We start from the raw sequence: 27,601 nt of genomic DNA, 5'->3' as shown, positions 1-27,601 counted from the left end.
GTGGATACCAGCCACGGGGTTTCCCAAATAGGAGCTGATGAACGAGAGGATTGCAGTGCTTTCTCTCTGCGCTCAAATTCCTAGATCCTGATATTTAAATATTTAAAGAGGCAAATATGAAATGGACTTATCCTAAGGAATAATACTGAGAATCTCTTAAAAACATGATTAACTCTCAATAGTCTGCCCCAGTACGGTAAGTAGGAATATGTCTAACGTTTGTCATACTTATTGCATCCTATTAACCTTCTAAATTATACTATTCTTTTTTTCTTTATAAATTTATTAATTTTATTTGTTTTTGGCTGCATTGGGTCTTCATTGCTGCACAGGCTTTCTCTAGTTGCGGCGAGCGGGGGCTACTCTTTGTTGCGGTGCACAGGCTTCTCATCGTGGTGGCTTCTCTTCCTGCGGAGCACGGGCTCTAGGCACGCAGGCTGCAGTAGTTGTGGCTCGCGGGCTCTAGAGCACAGGCTCAGTAGTTGTGGCGCACAGGCTTAGTTGCTCTGTGGCATGTGGGATCTTCCCGGACCAGGGCTCGAACCCGTGTCCCCTGCATTGGCAGGCGGATTCGTAACCACTGCGCCACCAGGGAAGCCCTAAATTATACTATTCTTGTATGAAAATTAGTTCATATTCTTTGAGGGTATTTTGTCTGAGAATGAACAGAGGTGACCTACAGTTTCCTATGAATAATCCCATGTTGATAATTAAAATAGCACTGAAAAGTTTACCTCAGTCCTCAGATATGTGAAGCCGGGACATACACTAAAGCTTCAGTTCAACTCTCTAACTTGGTAGATTAGGCCTCAAAGGCCCAGGAAGACTGAGCTCTTTTGTCCAAGGTATCTGAATAAACCACTGTGCCCAGGCATAGAACCCACATCATTCTATCTCCTCGTTCCTAAAATGAGCTTGACGGTAATTTTATGAGAATTAATAATTAAAATGTATTTTATGTGTGATTTTCTTCTGGGGGGGTGTGCCGTGCTATGCGGCTTGGGGGATCTTAGTTTCCCAACCAGGGACCAAACCTGGGCCCTCGGCAGTTAAAGTGTGGGGTCCTAACCACTGGACCACCAGGGAGTTCCCTTGTGTGTGTTGTCTTAAACAGTATCCCATCTTCTGTATTAATCAGGAAATTTATGCCCTAAGTACTGTCTGCTATGAAACCTACAAATGCCTGTTCTATTTCTGCTTTCCATGTGAACCTACTCTTATTTTGTATGGAAAGATGAGCATTGAAGTTGGGCAGGAGGAAGTCGTTATTGGCCTCATATCTCCATTTCTGTTCTGAAGGGTTGTAACTCTGTAAGGAGAGAAATAAATAATGGTGAATTACAATAAAACAAGAAATGCCATGCATTTCAGGACCTGCATGAGGAAATGAGCAATGTTCTAAATTAAAGCGGTGACAACATAGCCTATTAATTTCCCTGAATTTTTTCAGAGTCCACATGCTGCCAATCGGGAAAGATAGAGTACTTTGCTGAGTTTTCCTTTTTAAAATTTTATTATTATTATTATTACTTTGGCCACGCCAAGGTAGCATGCGGGATCTTAGTTCCCCAACCAGGGATCGAATCCACGTCCCCTGCATTGGGAGCGCGGAGTCTTAACCACTAGACCACCAGGGAAGTCCCGAGTTTGCCTTTTTTTAGCAATATGTTTTCCATGCGCATCAAGCTGAGAATCCCACAATCGTTTTTTAAAAATAATTTTACAAATTTTAGCAGTTATGTTGTAAGAGGAAAGAAGTCTGAATTTTTAATTTCAAGTTTAGCAAACATACAAAAGCTTGCATAATGAAACACGGCTTCCTTTAATGAAAGGACACGTCTTAGAATCACCAATCTCCTCTTCCTCCCCCCCCAGGGGACGCTTCTAGAGTCTGCAGTTTTCTTCCTGTGGGGGAAGGGATGTCATCCCAACACCCACCACGAGGGGGCACCCTCCACAATAGCTCAGCTCTTTCTGGGCAGAAACCCCGATTCCCAACAAGGGCAGCACGTCGCCCCGTCTTTTCTTACAAATGCCCTTTCCTTTCGTGAAATGAGAATCAGTTAGTGTGTGAACATCTCCCCAAAACATGTATTTTTAAAAAATCAGTACAATGCTTTGATAGTAATGTGAAAGAGAAATAATAAGAAAGTTATTTATAACAAAATAGTATGTATTTAACATATCAAGCTTATAAATATACTAGAAAATATATACAATGAAGTACTCAGATCTTATACATAGAGACGATTGCAAAAATGCAGACAAATACAGGTGTTATACTGATGACTCAAATATTTTGAGTGGCACTGCCATCAATGACGAAATGATCAAAGATGAAAAACTCATTGCAGGGCTTCCCAGGTGGCACAGTGGTTGAGAATCCGCCTGCCAATGGAGGGGACACGGGTTTGAGCCCTAGTCCAGGAAGATCCCACATGCCGCGGAGCAACTGGGTCCGTGCTCCACAACTACTGAGCCTGCGCTTTAGAGCCCATGAGCCACAACTACTGAAGCCCGCGCGCCTAGAGCCCATGCTCTGCAACAAGAGAAGCCACCGCAATGAGAAGCCCGCGCACTGCAACTAGAGAAAGCCCGCGCACCGCAACTAGAGAAAGCCCGCGCAGCAATGAAGACCCAACACAGCCAAAAATAAATAAATAAATAAAATTAAAAAAAAAACACAACTCATTGCAAATCTCCAAATAAAATGAAGTCCAGTCTTGATTTCTATTGCAGCTGCATGCCTTAAAAAAAATCCAGTATATAGTAAAACAAACTAAAAATACTGCCTTATATGTAAAAGTGTTGTGTTTAGGTGTGAAACAGTGCTATAGATTGAATGTTGTGTCCCCCCAAAATTCATGTTAAGTCCTAATGCCCAAGGTATTAGGAGGTGGGGCCTTTGGGAAGTGATTAGCTCATGATGGTGGAGGCTGCATGGCTGGGATTAGTGTCCTTATAAAAGAGGCCCCAGAGAGATCCTTTGCCCCTTCTGCCACGTGAGGACATGAGATGTTGGTCTGTAACCCAGAAGTGGGTGCTCTCCAGAACTTGACCTGCTGGTGCCTTGAGCTCAGACTTCCAGCCTCCAGAACTGTGAGAAATAAATGTCTGTTGTTTATAAGCCACCCATTCTGTGGGATTCTGTTACAGCAGCCCGACTGGACTAAGATAAACAGTTACGTTCTAGGTTCAGATGATGGTAAGCAAATTCTTTTTTTTTTTTTTACCTTCATGAATGTTTCAGGAGGACATTTGGAAGTTGTGCAGTGTATGGGGCAATTCTCTGGGGTTATTGCAAAACATCCAGCATCCCTGACTCCCCTCCTAAATTCAGCTAGTGCTCCCCAACCCAGTTTTTGCAACGACAGAAAATACCATAACAAACTTCCCAAATGCTCCAAGAGGGAGCTCCCTCCTCATAAAGAACCACTGTTCACAAGCAAAGAGCCTCCTTGCCACCATCTAGCCCTTTCCTCTGGGTTCTTGGATCAGAGAGACACTTACCACTTAAGACTGGCTCTAGGACAGGCCTGGACTTTGTGACATTGTCTACAGCTGGCACTTCACTGGCTATACCTTTATCGTGGTCTCTGCATCTCTTATCTGCCAGAATCTCATACCAAAATTGGAAGGACTCTCAAACAGAACCAGGAGGAAATGCAAATGATAAGCATGAGATGCTTGGAGCTGTGTTTGAAACACTAACTCAGGGCTTCTCGGGTGTGGTCAGAGGGTCATCAGCATCAAAAGTACTTGTTAGGGGCTTCCCTGGTGGCGCAGTGGTTGAGAGTCTGCCTGCCAATGCGGGGGATACGGGTTCGAGCCCTGGTCTGGGAGGATCCCACATGACGCGGAGCGACTGGGCTCGTGAGCCACAACTACTGAGCCTGCGCGTCTGGAGCCTGTGCTCCGCAACAAGAGAGGCCGCGATAGTGAGAGGCCCGCGCATCGCGATGAGGAGTGGCCCCCACTTGCCGCAACTGGAGAGGGCCCTCGCACAGAAACGAAGACCCAACACAGCCAAAAATAAAATAAATCAATTAATTAATTAAAAAAAAAAAAAGCAATATTTAAAAAAAAAAAAAAAAAAGTACTTGTTAAAAGTTCAGATTGGGGCACCACTCCACACCTTTGAAATCAGGGCTCCAGGGCGTGTGGCCATAGAGCCTGCATTTGTAACAAGCTCCCCAGGTGCTTCTGGTGTCCTCAAGATTTATGAGCCTCTGAAGCCATCATCATGAGCACCACCAAGCCATATACAGGGGCCAGTCTGGCCATGTGAAGGGGTCTGTGGGCCCTTGTAGAATTGGCCTGTGTCAAGTCCCACGTGGCATTTTGGCAGTAACCCTGCAGGGGCAGCTGGGAGGCACATGCACCCCACGAGGGCCACCTGACTTCCAGCTGTCCCTTTTCAACCCCACATTTCCTGAAGCGCCAAAAAATAGCCCACTCTGTTAAAAGTCTCTTCTTTCCACTCTTTTCAAAGAGGATGACTTCTTCTGACTTAGACCAGGAATGGTTTCATATTCTAAAGTGCCTTTGTGTTAAAATAAGGGAAATAACTGGAAAATAGATAAGTACCGTGGACAAGGTTTTGAGGGTGCAGAAGTTCTGCAAAAAACTCTGTCGTCCAGAGGCAGTCATATTTTTCCCCTCTATGAGTCAAACAAGAAAAAAAATTTGTTTCGCTTTATATAACTGTACAGACACAGACTAGATTTCTAACTCTCACTCCAAGTTCGCTTTGCTCACATTTTAAAGTATTGGAGATTATTCCACTGGTATTAAATCATAGTGATGATGATGATATTGATGATAATACTTTACCCAAGGCCACACAGAGTGCAAGTGACTTAGGCAGGATTTGCCCCAGATCTGCCTGGTGGCAAAATCTCAGCTCTTGTTACTGTAGCACGCTGCTCTTTGACAAGGCTGTGGATGCAGTCATAGCAAATTACTCCTTTTTTTAGAAAAAAAAAAAAAAATTATTTAATCCGAATTTTCTCTTTATTTTTCAGTGAATATTTGTAATATATTTTCTTTTCAGTTATACATATTCATATATATATTCATTCTTTTTCAGATTCTTTTCCCTTATAGGTTATTACAGAATACTGAGTATATCCCTGTGCTATACAGTAGGTCCTTGTTGGTTATTTTATATGTAGTAGTGTCTGTATGTTAACCCCACGCTCCTAATTTATCTCCCCAAACTACTCTTTACACCAGTGCTGCATGCAGGCCCTAGACAGGCACTGCAGTGCGGGGACTGGGTATGGGATGGGGGGATCAAGGGCCAAACAGGGGCAGTGACGTCACCCACAGATTTGCAGCCCCAGGAAGCCATGACCATCCTTGACTGAGAGGCTTGTGAGGAGATGAGGTTACCGGTGGGAGCAGGTCATCTGGGGAAAGCTGGAACCCCAACAGGCCAGTCCACAGAGGAGACCCAGCCGCTCAGAAGCCACTTGAGGCACAGAGAGGGGATAAGAAATCCCCTGATTTCTTCCTTGCTGTTACCTTCTAATCTCCTGACTGCACCTCCCAGAGGCCAAACCCAATCAGCAAACCCAGGAGCCCAGCAAGCCCACCTTTGTGGGTTGTTCCCTGGCTACACAGAGCAGGGGGCAGGGCCTGAGGGCAGACAGACCCGAACAGCCACACCCACACAGGATTTTGTTGTTGTTTTCCAGAACAAAGCACTTTAAGTCTCCTTTAAATAGCAAACCCCTAATGCCTTAAGACTAACTTGATTTAACAAGAACAAAACGTTATTTTAAAATCATCTGTGACTTTAAAAACATCTATGATGCAAGCAGGTATCTGGTACACCTGTAACGCACTGACTGCTGGGAACAAAGGAAGCATTCCTGGACACCTCTTTGCCAAGGTCCAATGGAAACAATCGCCAGGCTAATCGTTCAGAGGATGAAGTTTGTTTGACTTACTAGCTGAGGGAAAGGAAGCTGGCGACAAAGAGTATGGAACCTGGCTGATATTTTTGGAAGACTAGCTTACGGAAACATTTTTGAGCTGGTCTTTTGCATGATTAGATGCAGTGCAAGGAGCTGGCAAGCTTGTGCTAAGAGTCCTGGACATAATTCTCGAGAAATGTGAGGGTGTCGGGGATGTCTGTGTCTCTGGAAGAAGGTCGAGGAGAAGGTCCCGGAGTTCCAGGCGGCTGTGCTCTGGGGACTGATGGCGGCCACTTTCTGATTAATCACTGGGCACCAGGGAGAGTTAGAGCGCCCTCTAGGGAGAGCTGGATGGGCCTGGCGTGGGAGCAGGGCACCTGTCAGCCTTTCTGCACTGTTGTCACCACCTGTGTCCTTTTTCTCCAAATACCCCATGATAGATGGCTGTGGTCTTATTAGCTATTGCGTCAGTGATGACTTTATCCCGCACTTTTTGAAGGAGGTGGCTAAGTAGGGTGATTTAAGGTTAAGATCACAGATTTTGGAGTCTATGTTTTCCCTTTTTTTAAAATTTACATTTTATTTATTTTTTATGTATATATTTTTTTATTGAAGTATAGTTGATTTACAATGTTGTGTTAGTTTCAGGTGTACAGCACAGTGACTCAGTTATATATATAGATATATTCTTTTTCAGATTCTTTTCCCTTATAGGTTCTATTTTTCCTTTCATCTTCAAAAGTCTGTCCCCTTTTCTCTATTCCTACTACCACTGCCCTCATCTGCGCTTTTGGCTGCAGCCGCTAACTGCTCCCTGTCACCTGCCTCCCTCTCCTTGCTGCTGTGGCCACTGGGATCCTCCTAAGTAGAGAAGATCAGTCATGCTCAGCATCCTCCAAAGGCTCCCCCAGCCTCGAGGATAATGTCCCACCTACAGCCTCTGCCCTGGCAGGTCCTGGGTACTCACCTACTAGACCAGCCCATCCTTCCTGGGTCAGGGTCCGTGCCGACCCCAGCAACTTGTAAGCACTGCCCGCCTTTGCCTCCCAGCAAAGCCAAGTCTAGACGGCAGGCTGGCCCTTATTCCTCTGAGTATTGCCCACCATCCTGTTACTGAGTCCAAGCTTGTACTGCTTGCTGCACAACCGGCCAATAAATCCAGAGGTGAGCTGTTGGGGCAAGGAGTAGTGACTTTATTCAGAAAGCCAGCAGGCCACAATGCAGGGGACACAGGTTCAAGCCCTGGGCCGGGAAGATCCCACATGCCTTGGAGCAACTAAGCCTGTGCGCCACAACCACTGAGCCTGCGCTCTAGAGCCTGCGAGCCACAACTATTGAAGCCCGCGTGCCTAGAGCCCATGCTCCGCAACAAGAGAAGCCACCGCAGTGAGAAGCCCGTGCACCGCAACGAAGAGTAGCCCCCGCTCGCCGCAACTAGAGAAAGCCCACGCACAGCGACGAAGACCCAACACAGCCCAAAAAATAAAAATAAATAAATAAATAAATCTAAAAAAAAAAAAAAGCCAGCAGGCCAAGGAGATGGTGGCCTAATGTCCCAAAGAGCCATCTTCTCCAAGTTAGAATTCAGGATTCTTTTATACTAAAAGGGGAGGGGGGTAGAGTCCTGTTTCTGGCCAAACTCGGAGGGGAATATGTTAATTTCTTCCTTCCTGCAGCCATTCACAGGTGGGCCTGGTCAGGAGGTTTCTTGTGAGCTTAACAAAGGTGTTTTAGCTTAAAGCTCATTTCCTGGGAGGTGGGGTTCCCAGAGACGGGCGGGTCATTATGTATAATTTAAGCTTATAGGCAACATCCCTTTAGTGATTAATTTGTAATAGGACACGAAGGTTCTTTTCTATTACAGTCCAACACCTGGGACAAAAGCTGCACTCAGTGATACAGAACAGCACTTTACAGCTTACACAGTGTTTTCTCATCCTTGCTGATTCACGCCCCACACTCAGGTGGAGGTATTTTCTAATTATACAGAGGCGGGAACAGAGGCTTGAAAAGGTCAGTGAGCCACGGTAGAATCTCCAGTGGTCGAAGCGGCGCTCAAGCTCCGGGTTCTACGAGGGGACAACATGTAGGACTGAACACTGCACAGACTCGGGTATGAGTCCCAGCCAGCGTGCACTGGCGGCGGCACTGACTTCACCTCCCGCACCCATGTCCTCATCCTTCAAGAAGACAGAAGTAATTCGTAGTCGGGTTTGTTATGAGGATGAAATGAAACAATGCCGCTGCCCGAGCTGCTGGAGTGTCTTAACAGGGCCTGGCTCGCAGCCGACACTAAATGTGAGTTCGCTTTCTGACGCCAAGCTTGGCGAGATGCTTCTGCTACTCCGACAGCGGCTTCTCCTCTGAGCTCCAGAGGCTACTGGGGTGCCAACTCTGGAGCCCCGTGCGCCTTGGACCCGATAGGTAGCTGCGTCGGGTCCCAGCACTCCTTAAAGGAGGGTGGAGACTTCGGCCCTGAGGGAGAGGACGGCGGGGCGGAACTAAGGGACCCTGGGAGGCTGGCCTGGATGCGGGGGCCTGTGGGGGGGCGTTGTTCCGCGGAGGGGACGCCGGCGCCCCGAGGGTGCACCCTGCGGAGGGGCCCAGCCACCCTCCCGGACCTCCAGCTTCCCGCCACACCGGGGGGCAGCGCCCGCCCCCCAATTCACCTCTGCCCCTTCCCCCTCCCTCCCCAGCTCCCGTACTGCCTCCCCGGCCTCGAAAAGCACGAGGGTCCCAGGGCGGAGAGGGCCGGGGGCCACAGCCGGCGCGCAGTCCGGGAGCGCAGCCCCGCCCCCATCGCGGCGCCGGCTGGCGGGAGGCGGGACATGCGCACCGGGCGGCGGGCCCGCGCTGGGAGGGGGGCGCGGGCCCGAGCGGGCGGTGCTGCGGGGAGCGGGCTGGGCGGGGAGCGGGGCGCGGGAGCGGGGAGCGCGCCGCCAGCGCCGCTGCCGCTGGACGAGGGCGGGTGTGCGAGCCCGGCGCGCCGCGCGCAGGGGATGCGAGCGGCAGGGAGCCGCCGCGCCGCCGCGCCCGGAGAACGCGAGCGCTGGTGACCTCAGCCGGAGGAGAGCCAGGAGACGGAGGCCGCGAGCCCCGCGGGGATCCTCGGGGCCGGGGTGCGGGGGACGGCGGCGGCGCGGGAGTGCGGGGCGCACACCGGGCGGGGCTGGCGGACAGTGATGAGCGGGCGCGCGGGGAGGCTGCACGCCGCCGCCGCCCGGAGCATCCGCCGCCTGAGCTGCTGCTCGCGGCCCGGGCCCCGGCCATGGAGACGCTGAATGGCCCCGCGGCCGGCGGCGCCCCGGATGCGAAGCCACAGCCGCCCGGCCAGCACCACCGCCACCACCACCTCCACCCGCTGGCCGAGCGGAGGCGGCTGCACCGCGCGCCCTCGCCCGCCAGGCCATTTCTCAAGGACTTGCACGGCCGGCCCGCGGCCCCCGGCCCGGCCCCGGCCGCCCCTTCCTCGGGCCGAGCCCCGGCGCCCGCCGCTCCGCGCTCGCCCAGCCTCGCGGGCAAGGCGCCACCCTCGCCGGGGCCCCCGGCCGCGCCCGGCCGCCTCTCCCGGCGCAGCGGCGGCGCCCCCGGCGCGAAGGACAAGCCGCCGCCGGGCGCCGGGGCCAGAGCAGCGGGCGGCGCCAAGGCCGCTCCGGGCCCCAGGAGGGCGGCGCGCGCGGCGCCCGCCGAGCCGCTGCCCCGGGTCGGGAAGCCGCCGCCCGGGGCCGAGCCGCCGCCCGCCGCTGCCAAGGGCCGCAAAGCCAAACGCGGCTCCGGGGTGGTCCCCGCCCGCGCCTCCGGGCCCCGGGTCCCCATCGTCCCGGTCCCCGCCGTGATCCTCGCCGTGACCTCCGCGACCGGCTCCCCGGCCCCCGGCTCGCGCATCAGCCACACCGACAGCAGCTCCGACCTCTCCGACTGTCCCTCGGACCCCCTGTCCGACGAGCAGCGCCTGATCCCCGCCGCCAGCAGCGACGCCGAGTCCGGCACGGGCTCCAGCGACCGGGAACCCCTGCGGGGAGCCCCCACGACGAGCCCCGCGGCTCGGGGGGCGCCGCCGGGCAGCCCGGAGCCCCCAGTGCTCCTCGCCGCGCCCCCCGCCGCCTGCCTTGGGGGTCGGAGCAGCCCGAGCGGGGTCCCCGCGGGGTCCCCGGGGCCCGGCGTGGCGGAGGATGCAGGGGGGTGCGTTCCGCCGGAGCGAACGGTCCCCGGGAACCCCAAGGAGCACGGCCCGGGCGAGCAGCCCCGGCTGGTACCGGCGGCGGAGGAGGAGGAGCTGCTGCGGGAGATGGAGGAGCTGCGCTCGGAGAACGACTATCTCAAGGTGCGCAGCCCGCCCCGCCGCCGGTGGCCCGGAGGCGACCCCACGTCTGGGTGCGGGCTGGAACCCGCGAGCCCCGCCTTCCGCTTTCTCCTGCTGCCATTCACTTTCCTGCCCCCCCGCACACACCGGGCGCTGGGAACTGGAGCCAAAACTTCTGGGAGGAGCAGCAAGACCTGTGGGTCCGGGCTGCTTCTCAACCCACTTAGCTTGTTTCTAGAAGTCTTGCTGCTTTCCGCGGATGCCTCTGCCCCTGTTGATGCTGCGTTGATTATAGAGTGTCGGCTCTGGTCACTTTTTGGATGTGTAGCCGACCCCCAGACCCCTAGCCTGTGGGAGCGGGTTTTCCCCAGCCGAAGGGCTCTGGGCCGGGCTCCGTGGGAGGAGAGTGGCGTTCGGAGGGTGTGGTGGCCCAGGCTGCAGACTCGCCTGCCGCTTCTCCCAGTTACAGAAAGCCGGGCGCCCTCCGTGTCTCCCCCGGGGCTCACAGAGCAGACAGAGGGCCTCGGCGTTTTCAGTGAGTGACAAACCTGCAGTTCGGGAGTCTCCTGAGTGCGGCCTGAGCGGAGGGACCACTGTGTGCTGCTGGCCGGTCCTTTGTAAGCGTCCACCAGCTGGGTTTTCCGTGTCAGGAGAGGCCACTTGATGCCCTGCTCACGCCGGGGCACTTTCGAGGGAATCGCAGCCTCTGCGTCCTATCGGAGCACTTGGCGGCGGGGCCCACTCTAAGGGGCTTCTGGGTCCTGTGAGCTTTGGGGCACAAGTCTGACTCCATCTTTTCCAGGAGGAGGAGGGCTGGCGCTGCAGGAAAGAGGATTTAGGCAGTGTTGGGGGTGGGGGTAGGTCACCTGAAACTAAGGAGATCTGTCCTGAAAGCAATTGTTTTAATTTATTGTGATACGCAGGTTGGTAAATAGCTCCACCGGTGTAAATCTCCTGTTTCTGTTAAGACAGTTAAATATGTTTCCTCCGAAACCTCCTTTATCAGTGGGTTTTGTGATTCGCCCTGTGTTCTCAGCAAATGCTGATGGTCCCTGATGGAGGCCAAGTGTTGGCTGGTGGGACCAAGGATGTGAGCTTTTAAGGTGCTTGGTGGTGAAGTGTGAAGTTCAAACTGGGATCAGAGCAGTGAACTGCTGAGTATTCCTAAACCCCGGCTGCAGAAGCTGCTCTAACCCACTGAGCCCAGTGGTTATTTTATCCTGTTCAGAGAGGCAGAGGAGGAGAGTGGTGGGGAAAGAGAGCAGATGGAGACTTGGAGTGAGACGTTTCAAATAGTACATTTGCTTTTTTTTTTTTTTTTTTTTAATTCATTTATTTATTTATTTTTGGCTGCGTTGGGTCTTCGTTGCTGCGTGGGGGCTTTCTCTAGTTGCGGCGAGCGGGGGCTACTCTTCGCTGTGGTGCTTGGGCTTCTCATTGCGGTGGCTTCTCATTGAGCACGGGCTCTAGGCACATGGGCTCAGTAGTTGTGGCGTGCAGGCTCAGTAGTTGTGGCTCGGGGGCTCAAGAGCGCAGGCTCAGTAGTTGTGGTTCACCGGCTTAGTTGCTCCGCGGCATGTGGGATCTTCCCGGACCAGGGCACAAACCCGTGTCGCCTGCATTGACAGGCAGATTCTTAACCATTGCGCCACCAGGGAAGTCCCTGTCACCGACTCTTATGTAATAGACAACAGAGTGAAATTCAGAGGTTTGGAAGAGAAAGAGCCACGGTATCGTGTGTGACTCTGTTGTGAAATCAGCACTTTTGTAAATCTGCCGTGGAAGTAAGCTCCCTGAGGACAAGGAAGATTATCTTATTGAATTTTGTAGCCTCAGCTCTTAGCCTAATCCCTGACCCACAGCGTTTCTGACTGAATGATGTTTATCCAAATCATGACAGCTAAGTAACAGAAAATTAAGGTTTTTAAAATTTTTTTTGAAGAAAAGATGTTTCTCATTACATCTTTGCTCTTAGGTAGGCAGTCATTTCGGGGTTCATTCCTAGATGACTGGTTATTTGCTTTATTTTTTCATGTTAGATTCTCAGTGAAGGAAATAGGTGTCGGACCCTGGCACCTAATCTGATGTATTTGATATTTCAGTGAATCTCACAGCAACATAGGGTATCATTGTTATATTTATCATAACTCCAGTTTCACAGACAAGGATGCTGAGAGCTGAGAAAACTCAGTGACTTGCCCAAGGTCATCCAGCTAGTAAGCAATGCAGCTTGTATTTTCCCTGCCCCCCAGACCTCTGTTCTTTCCCTGCTCCAGGCTGCAACCCTATTTCCATGAAGGCTCCTTTTCTGAGCACACGCTTGCCTTAGAGTTTTTTATTAGCTCTAAATGTTCCCAGTGTTTAGCTTTCCTAGGGGCCCTCTTTTTAGGTGAAAGGGCCACCAAGAACACCTCTCCACTAGCCTGTGAACAAATGGTCCCATAAACCCCACTGGCAATGTTTAGTTTGTGGGAAATGTCAGTTGCCATTTCCTGTGGAGAAAGGTCACGGCCGACCATTTATGATGCCTGAATCCATCTCCCAGCCTTTCCTCTGACAGCAGGAGAGAAGCGGAGATAGAGGAGGTCTGCGGAGGCTAGGAAGTCAGAAGAATGATCACAAACACATGTGTGAGTTACATGATTGGCTATTCAGAAGCTTAAATGACAGTAGTTCAATGTGGGAAAGAAAGACAGCAACCCTGCTAGACTTTTCTAAAGGTCAGCGAGCCCGCCCACTTGTGCAAAATGGGGCTGGGAGCATCAGTGACCTCATGGGCAATGACTTTTGCTGTAGGCCTGCCTTTTGCATGTGAGGTTTAGAGCGTGCGCATTATAAGCCCAAACGTCTCTTTTTGTTGCTCTTATTCTCACTGGTACTTTTTTTGATGGTAGATAAAAGCGAGTCCTTGACCTACTGCTTTCTTAGGGAATGTTGCACAGAACTCTCGCGATTAGAAGGGAGACTCCACCCAGAAATTTTACTTTGATATATTCTGGAGGATGGTGACCACAAGTATTACAAGCTTTCCTGAGTCAGTTCTGCCACCATTACTGTATAAGACAGTTTCTGAGCTAGAATGACCTAAGAGTAATCCAAGCAGAAAACTAAGGCCTCAAAACTCTAGGAGGATGTGTTACTGATCAGGAAATTCGAGGGGAATTCTCCTGGTTTTTACCAGCCTGCTGTATTTTCTTAAAAATCAACTGTCAACAGAGAAGTGTCCCCTTCTGTTGTGTGGAGCTGTACGGGGCCATCCCTGACCCTGCTTCGCTACTGTCATCACAGGGCACCATGGTGACTAGATGAGAAGTGCATAATTACTCAATCCAGGTAGCTGGCTTTTTGTGTGAAAGCACAGTCAGAAAAGCACTCTTGGCCCTTGACCGCTGATGAACTCGCATGTATTGGGAAGGCTTCAGGAATTAAGGTGCGAGATTGAGTTCAGTTGTCGAAAGACATTTGCTTCTTTCTCAGACCAGATCCAGGCACATCTTAGTGATGACGGTGTCCACGAAATGCTGCTGGAGTGTTCCTTGCCCGCCGCCACTGCTTTTTTGCTCGATTGCTCCAAGACAATCAGACAAGCCCTAGAGCTCATTGTGAACATATTAATTATGTTCTCTGTCTTCACAGGCTTTTCAGGAGGGTTTAATCGCTTTGAGTTTATTGGCCTATTTTGAAAATGCTTCTCGTGTTACTGGGGATGCTCGCACGACACCCTTCCCCCTGCCCTCAAATAGTGTACCCCAAAGTGCCCGTGTCCTGCGGGGCCCGCAAGGTCAGTGGGGGAAGAGCTGTTGAGTTTGCTCTGCCTTTTCAGTTACTTCAGAAGAATTACTTCTGGTTAAAACAAAAGTCAGTGCTAGCTACAGAGCAGATATTGTTGGATTCTTGGAGAGGAGTGATTTCTTAGGGAGACCACTGGTGAGGCCATTTGGGTCGAGAGGTTACAGTGTATCAGCGCCGATCCAGCCTCACCGCCCTGCGTCTCACTTGGAGTCTTTGGAGTTTCAAGGTCTGAAAGGATTTGGTTAAATCTGGCTGCTCAGGGTCCAGATGCTCAGCGCCGCCTGGAAAGGGGAGGGTGTGGGGTGGACACTGAGGCAAGAATAAACAGTTCTGAGTGTAAAGCGCTTCAGCCCCTCCCTCCCTCCCCGGCCCTCCTCCCTTCTTCTGGAAGGTTAAAGCAGACAGTATCCCTATTCTTTCCTGACCTTCTGCTTTCCACACCCACTCTTTATTCAGCCTGCGAAAAAGCGGCTGTAATCACCTTAGGTGGCAAGATCATGTAGACCAGGGAACACAGGGCCGTCGCTGCCGGATGAACCGTCACTTGGTAAACAATGGGAGGGTCCCTGAGCCTTCTGAGTCTCAGCTGGGACTCTGCAGAGAACAGTTCCATTGTACCGAGGGAAGCGAGGTGGATTCATTGTATATTACAACAGACGATAAGGTCTGTAACTCCCAGAAGAGGGAATTATTGCAACAGTAGCCAGCTGACTGCTCTCACTGCCTAAGTTGGGTCTATTTAGAGAGGGGTGAATAAAATAGGACTAATTATTGATTTCAGGTTGTTTAAAGGCGATTAAGATCTGATAAGATTGTCAGTATGATCAAGAGTTTTCACTGCTTTTACCATGTGGATTTGGTTTTTATATTGGTGGATAAAACTATCTGTAAAGAGGTTTTTGTTGAAATTTTAATCTTGGTTTATTCTAGTGCACACATGGTACCTCATTATTTCTCGAATTTGATATGTGTCAAATAGATGTAAAATAACGCTTGATTTGTTATCTGCAGGCAAAAGGGAGTAGTTGGGAAACTTCCCACTACATCAAGGTTTCATTTTATATACAAAATTTGAAAAGTATATTTAGTTAAAACTAAATTAGCTTTTCAATGTGATAATGATCTAACGTTTGAGTATCTGACAGACCTGATGTTAATTCAATATAAAACTTGATTAAGGGCACTTTTTTTCTTAATATCTGTATTAAAAAACAACAGCAATTTTCCACTTTTACTTACTATGTGTAAATGTTGTCTGCCAGAAACATTATATTTTCTGCTTGACTTGGTTTTTTTTTTTTTAAGCATTTAAATGGCAGACATCTTTAAGGTTCTTTAATGTTTTCTAAATTAGAGCATGCTGTCAGAAAATTAATGTAATCTTAGTTTGAAAATCACTCTCATCATGACCCGAGTCTGAATAATCACAGTTTTGGTTTTTCAAATGTCTGCTGCTAGCTTACGTGGTTCATAATTTGCTTTTCCTAGAACTTCTTTTCATTGAACCTGAAAATTGCTTTTTTCAAGGCTCCATGAAAAGAGCTGAAACCCTGGCCTCGTCCCATCTCTGCTACAGGCTAGTGTTGGGAAGCATTTAAACTTTTAGAATTTCAATGTCCTCATTTTACAAAAGGGGGTATTGATACCTTTTCTGCATATTACAATGCTTTCGTGAGGACAAAGTGTGAAAATAAGTATACCTGCACATTGACAATGTCAAGGTCTAAACGTTAGCTTGCTTTTATTATTTTACATCGACGGTGGACTTTTAAAAATATGATTTAAAGCTTATTGTTTCATTTGTCCTGGTTGTTGCAGATAATTTCTAGCACTTACCGGAAAGAGCATGTGTGTGGAACCAGACAGCCTGGGTTTGTAGCTGGGCTTCCATTTATTAGCCGAGAGGATTTGGATGTGTTTACCAGCTTGGGTTTGGCCTCCTTGTCTGTCAAATGGGGGTCGTGTGTCCCTGGTAGGGTTATTATGAAGTAATAACCCAGGCTTAGTAATGAAGGTAAAGTGCTTAATAAAGGATGCCTTCTGTTCTACAAATTTAGATAAAATGAGTTACAAAAGCAATGATTCAAATACATGCAATTATGGTCTCTCCCTAATTTTCTTTTCAGTACAACTAATGTTAGTGATTACTTATGCCAAAAAATATTAGCTGTTTACATCTGGCCCACTCGGTGATCTGGAGGTGTGGGTTCGTCTAGCCCTGGAACAGACTTTTTCAGCCTGCAGCGGGGGTGTAGGCGTCCGTAGGACACAGCCAGCGTTTAACATTGGGCCGATGAGGGCCTCCCCCAACCCCATGCCACCCCCATTACGAAGTCTGAAAACCAGAGAACGTTTTTTACCTGGAAGTCGTATCATATGTCTTTTTATGGCTATGTCCCATTTTAAAACTGGTGTTTGAATAATAGATCATTTCAGGCATTAATGACTTGATAAGCTTTCTAGAAGGAAAAGCAATCATAACCAGTTCCTTCCATAAACGGAATGCCCAACACCACTGGATATTTGTATGTGTATGTACATATAGTGATTATTGCCTGTATTGAACTATTTTTTATTAGTTACCCAGTGTAACAATTTTAACTGTATTCAGACGTGTGTAGAGGTGAGGCTTTTTCTCAAAGTCAGATCAGATTCACAGATGGGATCTGAGTGAAGCTTGACCTTGATTTTGAAGATCTGGGACTAACTCTCTACCCTTTATGGGAGGATGGCATGCACAGGCCTGTTTTGAAGTTTGCAGCCGGTGGTTGGTCTCCTCCAGCGTGGGTTGGGTCAAGGGTACAGCTTCCATGGCTCAGTGCAGGGATTGGGCATCAGGAACAACCTCTTTGCTGCAGATTGAAAGGACCTTCCTGAAATAGGTGGGTTCTCCAGGCACCTGAAGAGCCCAGCCTGCCCATTCTCTTCATGGATGTTCCAGTGACCGGCCTCTGTGCTCGGCCCAGTAACTCCCAGTGCCAACAAATTTTCCTACCAGGAATAAGATTGATAGGAAGAGATCTACACGAAGGAAAAAACAGCAATGAAACTTGCTTATACATGATAACATTTTCAACGTTAAGATTTACCTTTCTTAAGACACATTAGAACAGCTTATATATATATATATTTTTAAATAGTATCTTTTACTTCTTTTTTTTAAAAATTTTTTTATTTACTTATTTATTTAGTTATGGCTGTGTTGGGTCTTCGTTTCTGTGAGAGGGCTTTCTCCAGTTGCGGCGAGCGGGGGCCACTCTTCATCACGGTGCGCGGGCCTCCCACCATCGCGGGCTCTGTTGTTGCGGAGCACAGGCTCCAGACGCGCAGGCTCAGCAATTGTGGCTCACGGGCCCAGTCGCTCCGCGGCATGTGGGACCCTCCCAGACCGGGGCTCGAGCCCGTGTCCCTCGCATTGGCAGGCAGACTCTCAACCACTGCGCCACCAGGGAAGCCCAGAACATCTTATATTTTTAATGAGGCTGTCATCACTGGTACAGAATTTCTGTAAGAACACTTAGCAGATGAGAACAAAAACATTTTATTCATTTGACTACTAGGGATGTTGGTAAAGCTTTCCTCTCTAACATGCGTTCTCCTTGGTGGTCCGTTGAAGCAGGCTCCACTTGGAGTCATGGTCAACTAAGTAGGTAATGCTCTTGGTCAGGTGGTGTGGACAGAGTGGGAGAACTGACAGACTGGGGCTTGGGCGAATGAGGTGCCACATCTGTGCCCTTTCCCATATAGGTGATGGCTGCACACGGGTGGGGTTGGCTGGACAATTGTTTTCACCCCGTTGGCGCCAGTCTGTATTTTTCCACAAAGCTTCCCAATTCGTTTGTTACACTTCTTGGACCTAATCTTACCCAGGGTAAGATACTCTTCAGGAGATTCCTTTCTAGTCAGTTTCTTGTCTACCTGAGACTCTGGTGTTGGGAAGCTCTTGTTGTTTATTGTAAGTAAATCCCTGGTTTTAAGAATAAATGCAGGATTAGCAAAGGTGGTCAGACTCCAGGAACAAACTGAATAGGGTGAGAGCTGACAAGTTAGGGTGTCCACATTTGGGAGAATTTTTCCCTTGAGCCTCAGTATTAATTGAACAAAACAAATGGGAATGGGGAAATCCCTGGTGGTCCACTGGTTAGGATTCCTAATGTTCACTGCCGAGGGACCGGAGAGCTAAGATCCCACAGGCTGCGTGGTGTGGCAAAAAAAAAAAAAAAAAAAAAGATGAACGAGTGTACCCTAATCTGGAGGCATTTATGCCATCAATTATCAAACTAATCAAGACAGTTCTAGAATGCTTTTCTTAATCTCCCGTCTTCCAAATTGCTCCTTGTTGAAGTCTTTATAATAGAATTTATATCTCATCACATGCTGCAGCTGTGTTTATGGGTTTGGGAAGAATTTTCCAGGACCAGACTACAAGACTGGAACAAAGCAAAGTGCGGGGATGTCTGGTTTGGGTCGTGTTTAGGATTTGGTCTTTCTAGGTGTTGACCGAGGTTCATGGGTAGTCATTCCACAAATATTTATTGAGGGCCTGCCGTGTGGCTCACACTGCCCTGGACACTGGGAGACACCAGGTGTCTGCCCTCCTGGCACTTACCTTCGTGGGTGGACGACAGATGATGAACAGGAAGAAACACAGATAACATTAGGCTGTGGTAGGAGGTGGCGGGGAGGGGCAGGGCCTGGACTAGAGACTGGGGGTTGGGGGATGGCAAGGGGGGTGGCATTGTGTGCCTTCCAAGTTGTGTGATCGTGTGACTGTGAGCTCCGCAAAGAGCTGGGGAGGAGGGGGAGGCCATAACAGGTGAAAGGCCTCCAACCGCCTGGACCCTGTGGAAGCAGCAGGGTGGCAGGGAAGGAGGGGGTAGCATGCAGGCGCTGGGGAGGACCTGGAAGAACTTCCTCTGTGTGATGCGGAGCCCCCTGGAGGGTATGAGTAGGGGGAGGTGGTCTGAGTTACTTATGAAAAGGGTAAGTCTGGGTGGAGCCTGGGCTATAGAGGGGAAGCAGGGCACCCAGGTGATGGGCTTACCTGTGTAAGTCTTACCTGTGGCTCCCTTGAGAGGGATGGAGGCGGGAGAGCCGCAGGTATTTGGACTTTGAGCTGACAACACTGCATTGGCTGTGGCCTGGGATGCGGCGGGGAGGGAGCCAGGAATAACTCCTGGGTTTCTCCTGTACCCGCGTGTCTTCATGTTGACACCAGAGTGGAGTGGAGATGGGAAATGTAGGGCAGGCGAATGGGAGAAAAACAGCGCACGGGTTTTATCTTTATTTTTTTTAACATCTTTATTGGAGTATAATTGCTTTACAATGGTGTGCTAGTTTCTGCTTTATAACAAAGTGAATCAGCTATACATATATCCCCATATCCCCTCCCTCTTGCGTCTCCCTCCCATCCTCCCTATCCCACCCCTCTAGGTGGTCACAAAGCACTGAGCTGATCTCCCGGTTTTATCTTTAGAATCATGAGTCAAGACAGAATTTTAGGGACATTTGCGGGTATGTTATAATTCCCAGACAAATCACAATTATGACCCCACTAAAGTCTGTGTTCTTTGCAGGCAGTGTCTGTCTTACTGCCTAGATTGTGTCTTAGAGACTCGGGTTTAGGTCAGCGTTTGGTTTGAATCTAAAGGTTTAATTATCTGCAGAGATGACTTCGTTTATGGTGATGATTATGTAAGGAAAGATTGGGAGCAGGGTAAATGCTGAGAGCCTGCAATGAATAATCCATGCTCGTTTTTGGCTTCTGGATCCATAAGATCTGAACAGACATCTGGTGATAATTGTCTTGCGTGAGAATTTCCAGAGTCCCTGTGTCGTATCACACAGTTGTGGCCAGAAGCCGACAGGTAACTGTGCAGAAAGTTCACAGTATTGCAGAGCAGGGGTGGATGGACGACTCCATCCTTTCTGATGGACCTGGCTTCTCAATCTCCTCTGTCTGGCTTGTGTAGGATGAGTTGGATGAACTCCGTGCTGAAATGGAAGAGATGAGAGACAGTTACTTAGAGGAAGATGTTTACCAGCTGCAGGAGCTTCGGCGGGAACTGGACCGCGCCAATAAAAACTGCCGAATCCTGCAGTACCGCCTCAGGAAGGCTGAGCAGAAGAGCCTGAAGGTGGCAGAGACTGGGCAGGTGGATGGCGAGCTCATTCGAAGTCTGGAGCAGGACTTAAAGGTGAGTGAGCCGGGTGGATGGGACATGCCTTCCCCAAAGGAGCTGCTGGGAGTTTCTGTACAATTCCACAGATTTGCCTAGATTGTGTCTTAGAGATACAGGTTTCTGTACCATTTCTGTACGATTGCAGACCTGAAACGCAACCCTCAGAACCCACTTACACGAGGTTCTGTTAGTGTTTCTCTCTTTCAACAGAATTCAGCTTAAACATTCTTCATTCACGTGATGGTTTATAAGGTGTGTGTAGCCATATGGCTTTGGACCAAGACTTAAATCCCTCATATGAACTGGAATCTTAACCCCCCCCCCCAAAAAAGAAAAGAAATTATAGTGATAGATGTTCAGTAAAAAAAGAATTAATACCTGCCCATTGATCTGACCGTTCTTTAGAAATTGTGCAGAAACTCCTTCTACAGATCTGGGATATTTTAAAGATTGATTATCAATTCAGTTATAGTCAAAGACCACTTTTAAAAGTTGATCATAGTCACTTAACTTTTTTTTTTTTTTTTTTTTTGGTTATTTAAGTTTGTAGGATGCAGAAAACCTGGAAGTACTATAACCCAAGTAAGACTTGTAGTGGTGATTTAACTGAAAGAGAAATAGGATCATAAGTTATTGTCTAAAGTGTCTTTGAGAATCATTGGTGGAAGTGGGAATGAGGTGAAGAAATCCCAGACTTTATTCCATTTGTCCTCTCCACCATGGCTTCTCTCCTGCCCCAATTATCAAATCATTTATCTAGAGATGAATTATGTATAATGTCCTAGTTATTGGACGAGTCCTTAGGAAATCTCATTTAGCCTTTCATTATGATAACAGGAAAAGAATCTTTGTAACTCTCAAATTTATAAACCACTAACAAAATGTCATTCAATGTGATATAAAGGTGATTTATATTTCTCTCACAAAAATCTCCTTCCTTATTTCCTTTTAGAAAGTAAAAATGTTTAACTGCCTTTAGCATTCAAATATTTTACCAGAGTAGACAATTTAAAACTTGACTACATGAAACATCTACTGCATACAGAATTACTTCATTTGTTTTTTTTAAGCAGGTAGGTTTTGTATTATTTTGGGGAACAGAAATGTTTATTTTTTTGATGATGATGGTGATGATTTTTAACTTGTCATTTAAAGCATGTGCTCCTGGGATATTGATATTCTAGAAGGAGCAGGGCCTTGCAAAGTGGCCTTTAATCCAGATGAATGTCATATTTTCCCTTAATGTGGATTTCATGTTTCAAACTAATACCTTCCTCCTTTAAAACTAGGCTTGTTAGTATTGCCAGGATCTTTCCTTTTTGGTGTAATATAATATTCCTTAATGATTCTGCCTCTGAAGTTGTTTGGAGGTACCCTTAGCACACAGAAAGCTTCCCTTCCTGATGACGGTCTCTGTGGGTTGATGCAGGTGGCCAAAGATGTGTCGGTCAGGTTGCACCATGAACTTGAAACTGTGGAGGAAAAGAGAGCTAAAGCTGAAGATGAGAATGAAACTCTCCGACAGCAGATGATTGAAGTGGAAATATCCAAACAGGCCCTCCAAAACGAGCTGGAGAGACTGAAGGAGGTAAATCAGACATGGATGGGGATTTGCCCCTTGGGTTGAATTGTGAGGGACTTGGGACTCCAAGTGTCCTATTCTTACCATGGTCTAAGGCAGGGGTCGGCCAGCAATGGTTTGAATGGCCTGGGAACTAAGAATGGTTTTTACATTTTTCATAGCATTGTTGGGGGAAAAAAAAAAACACACAGAGAATACACCTAAAAAAGCAAAGATGATGGTGTGACAGAGGCTGTGTTGCTTGCAAAGCCTGAAATATTTGCTCTCTGGCCCTTTACGGAAAAGGCTTGTTGAACCCTGCTCTAAAGCTATTTTTTATAATTTCCATTCCGATGAGCTGGCCATTAATTCCCTTTATGGGTCCAAGCGAGGTTTATTATTACTAGAATACAAAATAAGGCGGTAGCATTTTTCTCGAGAGCCTTCTCTTCCAGTGAGCTGGAAAATACGTTACACTTGTTCATTTTCCTGTGTCGGCAGATGATGGGTGTGTGCTGCCTATGTCTGTCATTCAGCCAATATGATTTATTTATTTATTTAACATCTTTACTGGAGTATAATTGCTTTACAATGGTGTGTTAGTTTCTGCTGTATGACAAAGTGAATCAGCTATACATATACATACATCCCCATATCTTCTCCCTCTTGCATCTCCCTCCCACCCTCCCTATCCCACCCCTCTAGGTGGTCACAAAGCACCGAGCTGATCTCCCTGTGCTATGAGGCTGCTTCCCACTAGCTACCAGTTTTACATTTGGTAGTGTATATAAGTCCATGCCACTCTCTCCCTTCATCCCAGCTTACTCTTCACCCTCCGCGTATCCTCAAGTCCATTCTCTACATCTGCGTCTTTATTCCTATCCTGCTCCTAGGTTCTTCATAACCTTTTATTTCTTTAGATTCCATATATATGTGTTAGCATATGGTATTTGTTTTTCTCTTTCTGACTTACTTCACTGTGTGTGACGGACTTTAGGTCCATCCACCTCACTACAAATAACTCAATTTTGTTTCTTTTTTTATGGCTGAGTAATATTCCATTGTATATATGTGCCACATCTTCTTTATCCATTCATCTGTTGATGGACACTTAAGTTGCTTCCATGTCCTGGCTATTGTAAACAGAGCTGCAATGAACATTGTGGTACATGACTCTTTTTGAATTATGGTTTTCTCAGGGTATATGCCCAGTAGTGGGATTGCTGGGTCATATGGTAGTTCTACTTTTACTTTTTTAAGGAACCTCCATACTGTTCTCCATAGTGGCTGTATCAATTTACATTCCCACCAACAGTGCAAGAGGGTTCACTTTTTTTTAAATAAATTTATTTATTTTATTTATTTATTTTTGGCTGTGTTGGGTCTCCGTTGCTGTGCGCGGGCTTTCTCTAGTTGTGGCGAGTGGAGGCTACTCTTCGTTGCGGTGCACGGACTTCTCACTGAGGTGGCCTTTCTTGTTGGGGAGCACGGGCTCTAGGTGCGCGGGCCTCAGTAGTTGCGGCACGTGGGCTTGGCCGTTGTGGCTCGTGGGCTCTAGAGCGCAGGATCAGTAGTTGTGGCACACGGACTCAGCTGCTCTGCAGCATATGGGATCTTCCCAGACCAGGGCTCAAACCCGTGTTCCCTGCATTGGCAGGCGGACTCCTAACCACTGCACCACCAGGGAAGCCCAAGGGTTCCCTTTTTTCCATACCCTCTCCAGCATTTATTGTTTGTAGATTTTTTGATGATGGCCATTCTGACCTGTGTGAGGTGATACGTCATTGTAGTTTTGATTTGCATTTCTCTAATGATCAGTGATGTTGAGCATCCTTTCATGTGTTTGTTGGCAATCTGTATATCTTCTTTGGAGAAATGTCTCTTTAGGTCTTCTGCCCATTTTTGGATTGGGTTGTTTGTTTTTTTTTGATACTGAGCTGCATGAGCTTGTAAATTTTGGAGATTAATCCTTTGTCAGTTGCTTCATTTGCAAATATTTTCTCCCATTCTTAGGGTTGTCTTTTCGTCTTGTTTATGGTTTCCTTTGCTGTGCAAAAGCTTTTAAGTTTCATTAGGTCCACATTTGTTTATTTTTGTTTTTATTTCCATTTCTCTAGGAGGTGGGTCAAAAAGGATCTTGCTGTGATTTATGTCATAGAGTGTTCTGCCTATGTTTTCCTCTGTTTTATAGTGTCTGGCCTTACATTTAGGTCTTTAATCCATTTTGAGTTTATTTTTGTGTATGGTGTTAGGGAGTGTTCTAATTTCATTCTTTTACATGTAGCTGTCCAGTTTTCCCAACACCAATTATTGAAGAGGCTGTCTTTTCTCCATTGTATATTCTTTCCCCCTTTATCAAAAATAAGGTGACCATATGTGCATGGGTTTATCTCTGGGCTTTCTCTCCTGTTCCATTGATCTATATTTCTGTTTTTGTGCCAGTACCAAACTGTCTTGATTACTGTAGCTTTGTAGTATAGTCTGAAGTCCAGGCGCCTGATTCCTCCAGCTCCGTTTTTCTTTCTCAAGATTGCTTTGGCTATTTGGGGTCTTTTATGTTTCCATACAAATTGTGAAAATTTTTGTTCTAGTTCTGTAAAAAATGCCATTGGTAGTTTGATAGGGATTGCATTGAATCTGTAGATTGCTTTGGGTAGTATAGTCATTTTCACAATGTTGATTCTTCCAATCCAAGAACATGGTATATCTCTCCATCTGTTTCTATCGTCTTTAATTTCTTTCATCAGTGTCTTATAATTTTCTGCATACAGGTTTTTTGTCTTCTTAGGTAGGTTTATTCCTAGGTATTTTATTCTTTTTGTTGCAATGGTAAATGGGAGTGTTTCCTTAATTTCTCTTTCAGATTTTTCATCATTAGTGTATAGGAATGCAAGAGATTTCTGTGCATTAATTTTGTATCTTGCTACTTTACCAAATTCATTGATTACCTCTAGTAGTTTTCTGGTAGAGTCTTTAGGATTCCCTATGTATAGTATCATGTCATCTGCAAACAGTGACAGTTTTACTTCTTCTTTTCTGATTTGGATCCTTTTATTTCTTTTTCTTCTTTGATTGCTGTGGCTAACACTTCCAAAACTATGTTGAATAATAGTGGTGAGAGTGGGCAACCTTGTCTTGTTCCTGATCTTAGTGGAAATGGTTTCAGTTTTTCACCATTGAGAACGATGTAGCCAGTATGACTTAAACACAGATTTCTTTTAAATTTTAAGGAGCGAATGTGTTCTAGCAAAGCGGTCTAGACAGTGCATATGTATTTTTTTTCATTTGCTCCAGTAATGCAAATCCTGTTTTGTTGTTGACTTCCATTATACAATTAAAGCTGAATGTTCTCTTGGAAAATACCCTGCCTATTGATGAAGTTAAGAACTGTTGGTGAGGGCTTTAAGATGATGGCTAAAGCCAGCGTGTTACCTGCCAACAGCCTCACTTAGCACTTTGTGGTTCCTTTGGGTTTGTTTCCTGATTCAGCCAGTCCTTGGTCATCCGTCCATCTGCCCTTCCACCCACACTTCACTCAGTCCCTGACTGGGCCCTGGGGGAGGCGGATGTGAATATGGCAGCACAGGTGCTGCCCTCAAGCTGTTTACTGATCTGACACATTATGGATTTGGGTAAATTCTGTGTACGTCGCCACTTCCGTGAAAGTGCTGCGTGTTCTATTTCTTCGTCCCTCATCACTGTCCCCTTTGTGAATACTCTGTGGGCTCTGTCCGGGTCACTGAGGGTGCCTGTAGCAGTGCCTGCCCTCGGGGGACATCGGGGACTCGCCGGGTGAATGGGGGATGAAGATGAGAGCGTGGAGCCGTGCCGAGCTTCACGGCGGAGGAGGGGGAACCCGGGCAGGTTTGTCCCCGTGGGTGACCCTCCTCTGGTTGTGATCTCACCTCTACACTTATGTGTTCTAATAACTTACTTCCATCTTTTCCCTTTGGTCCGAGTTTGCCAGGAGGTAGGCCATAATGGTTCCTTTTCTCAAAATTTCCAGCTTGAGCCTGACCTTGAGGGTACAGACAACAACTTTGAAGTATATTTTATAAATTTTATATGCATGTATGTTTTTATATAAATAGGTAAATTATACATACATAAGTAAATACATGTGTTGAAAGCGAGCAGGGATTCTTTTGCACACATTGAAATGGATTTGTGAAGGACCTGGCATCGGGTCACGAATAGTTCTTTGGGGTGAGAAATGATCACTGACATTGGCGGCCCAGGCTGGCTGTGAGGAAGGGGTGGGGCGCTGGCCCCTCCCTTTCTTTACAGCTTAAAATTACTCAGAAGGATTGCTCACTTGGGACACAATCATAGTATTTTACCTCCAGAGTCGCAGTCAGACTGGTGGGGCTGCATATTGACACCAAAGTTTTCAACGAAGCATGAACCTGAGAGTCTGAGGAGGGTTGGACGCTGGTGGACCATTCTGGAAGCAGAGAAGGATGAACCAGCCACACAGGGTTCAGAGGTGGCAGAGGAGATGCTTATCAGAAAATTCGAGCTGGGGTCTCCATGAATGGGTCCTTTGTAGCAAAGCCCAGAACAGACTTTCTTGTGGGTTTCGCTCTAGAGGGAGGATCATGTTTTCTCTGTCCTGAGCCGTACTGGTTATTGTTCAGCTCTGAAGTTTGGTAAGTGGACCATGCGCCACATTCTGAGAAAGGCCAGGGCAGTTTGTGCGTGTGTCTCCACGACAGGCATGGTTGCAGATGTGTCTGTGCCCCTCGGAGGACAGTGACACGCTGCATCTCTGTGCCCCTCGGCTCTGTCGCTGGGGCTTCTCTCTGCAGCTGCAGACTGCTTTCAGCCGCCTGGTGGCCTCCTCCAGGGTGGGTTTCTGGTCACCCTTCAAACTCAGACTGTCCAGGAACAGACTTGTCACCTTTGCCCCCACCTGTACCTTCTTTTATCTTTCCCAGCTGTGTTAATGGTGTCACTGTCCTTTTAGTCACCCCGGCTTAAGTGATGGCAATTATCCTTACCCCTCCTGCTCCCCACCCTCAGTTGCCTGCTGCTCTGCTTTCACGGTCTTAGAAATTCTTTCTCACTGGTACATGCTACATGGACGAACCTCGAAAATACACCAAGTGAAAGAAGCCAGACATATTGTGTGAGTCCATTTATAGGAAATGTTCAAATAGGTAAATCCATAGACAGAAAGCAGCTTAGTGGTTTTCAGGGACCGGGGGGAGGGAGAAAGGAGACTGACTGGGGTTTCCTTTTGGGGTGATGACAGTGTTTTGGAACTGGATGGAGGTGATGGTTGCACAACATTGTGAATGTACTAAATGCCACTGGATTGTACACTTTAAAATGGTTAATTTTAACCTCTTAAACATTTTGACTTTCTCTATCCACGCTTTCACTCATCTCTCAAATGAGTATTTGAGGGCAGACACTCTGTGGTCACCACATTAAAGGATGCACTACTTCTAGTCGTTCCCTTTTCTGTTTTACCTTCTGTATCCCCCAAATCCGACAGTGTTAATCCTCGGCTTAAACAAACAAACTTGCCTTGGGCCGGATTGTCTAGCCCTTTAGCATGACAACAGAGGTCCTTTCCCGCCTGGCCCATCCCTGTCTCCCAGCTGGGGTTCCCACCCCTTGGCAGGAAACCCTGCAGTGAACTAAAAGGCAGTTGAGAAGGATGAGAAGAGACAGGCCCTCTGGTCCTCTTGAACTGGTAGAGGTGTGTCTTGGAAAAGTCGCTTTCTCCACAGATAGATGAGACGCTTAAAGAAGGCTGATAGTATTAACCCCTCTGGAATTGTCCCTTCTGGATGGCAGCTTCATTGCTGGCTGGCTTCCTGTGCTGTTCACGCCA

At 47.7% G+C, this 27,601-nt stretch overlaps 1 protein-coding gene across 4 annotated transcripts in view; it reads left to right on the top strand.

Moving 5' to 3' along the window:
- Nucleotides 1–7,990: 7,990 nt before the first annotated feature.
- The window catches only part of MTCL1 (microtubule crosslinking factor 1), a 128,672-nt gene continuing 109,061 nt past the window's right edge, over nt 7,991–27,601 (top strand). For 2 of the 4 annotated variants that reach the window (XM_036822937.1, XM_036822936.1), the window contains exons 1-3: nt 7,991–8,219; nt 19,989–20,213; nt 21,628–21,786. In XM_036822937.1, coding sequence (XP_036678832.1) covers nt 8,037–8,219; nt 19,989–20,213; nt 21,628–21,786 — 567 coding nt within the window. In that variant the 5' untranslated portion in view covers nt 7,991–8,036. Of the gene's footprint in view, nt 8,220–8,903; nt 10,246–19,988; nt 20,214–21,627; nt 21,787–27,601 lie in introns of those variants that run through there. The other 2 variants (XM_036822934.1, XM_036822935.1) reach the window with 1 other exon arrangement.

Source organism: Balaenoptera musculus, chromosome 14, assembly GCF_009873245.2.
Source record: "Balaenoptera musculus isolate JJ_BM4_2016_0621 chromosome 14, mBalMus1.pri.v3, whole genome shotgun sequence".
In the NCBI taxonomy this organism is placed as follows: Eukaryota; Metazoa; Chordata; class Mammalia; order Artiodactyla; family Balaenopteridae; genus Balaenoptera; species Balaenoptera musculus.
Note: the sequence above shows the minus strand (reverse complement) of the source record. Positions and strands in the feature narration are given on the sequence as shown.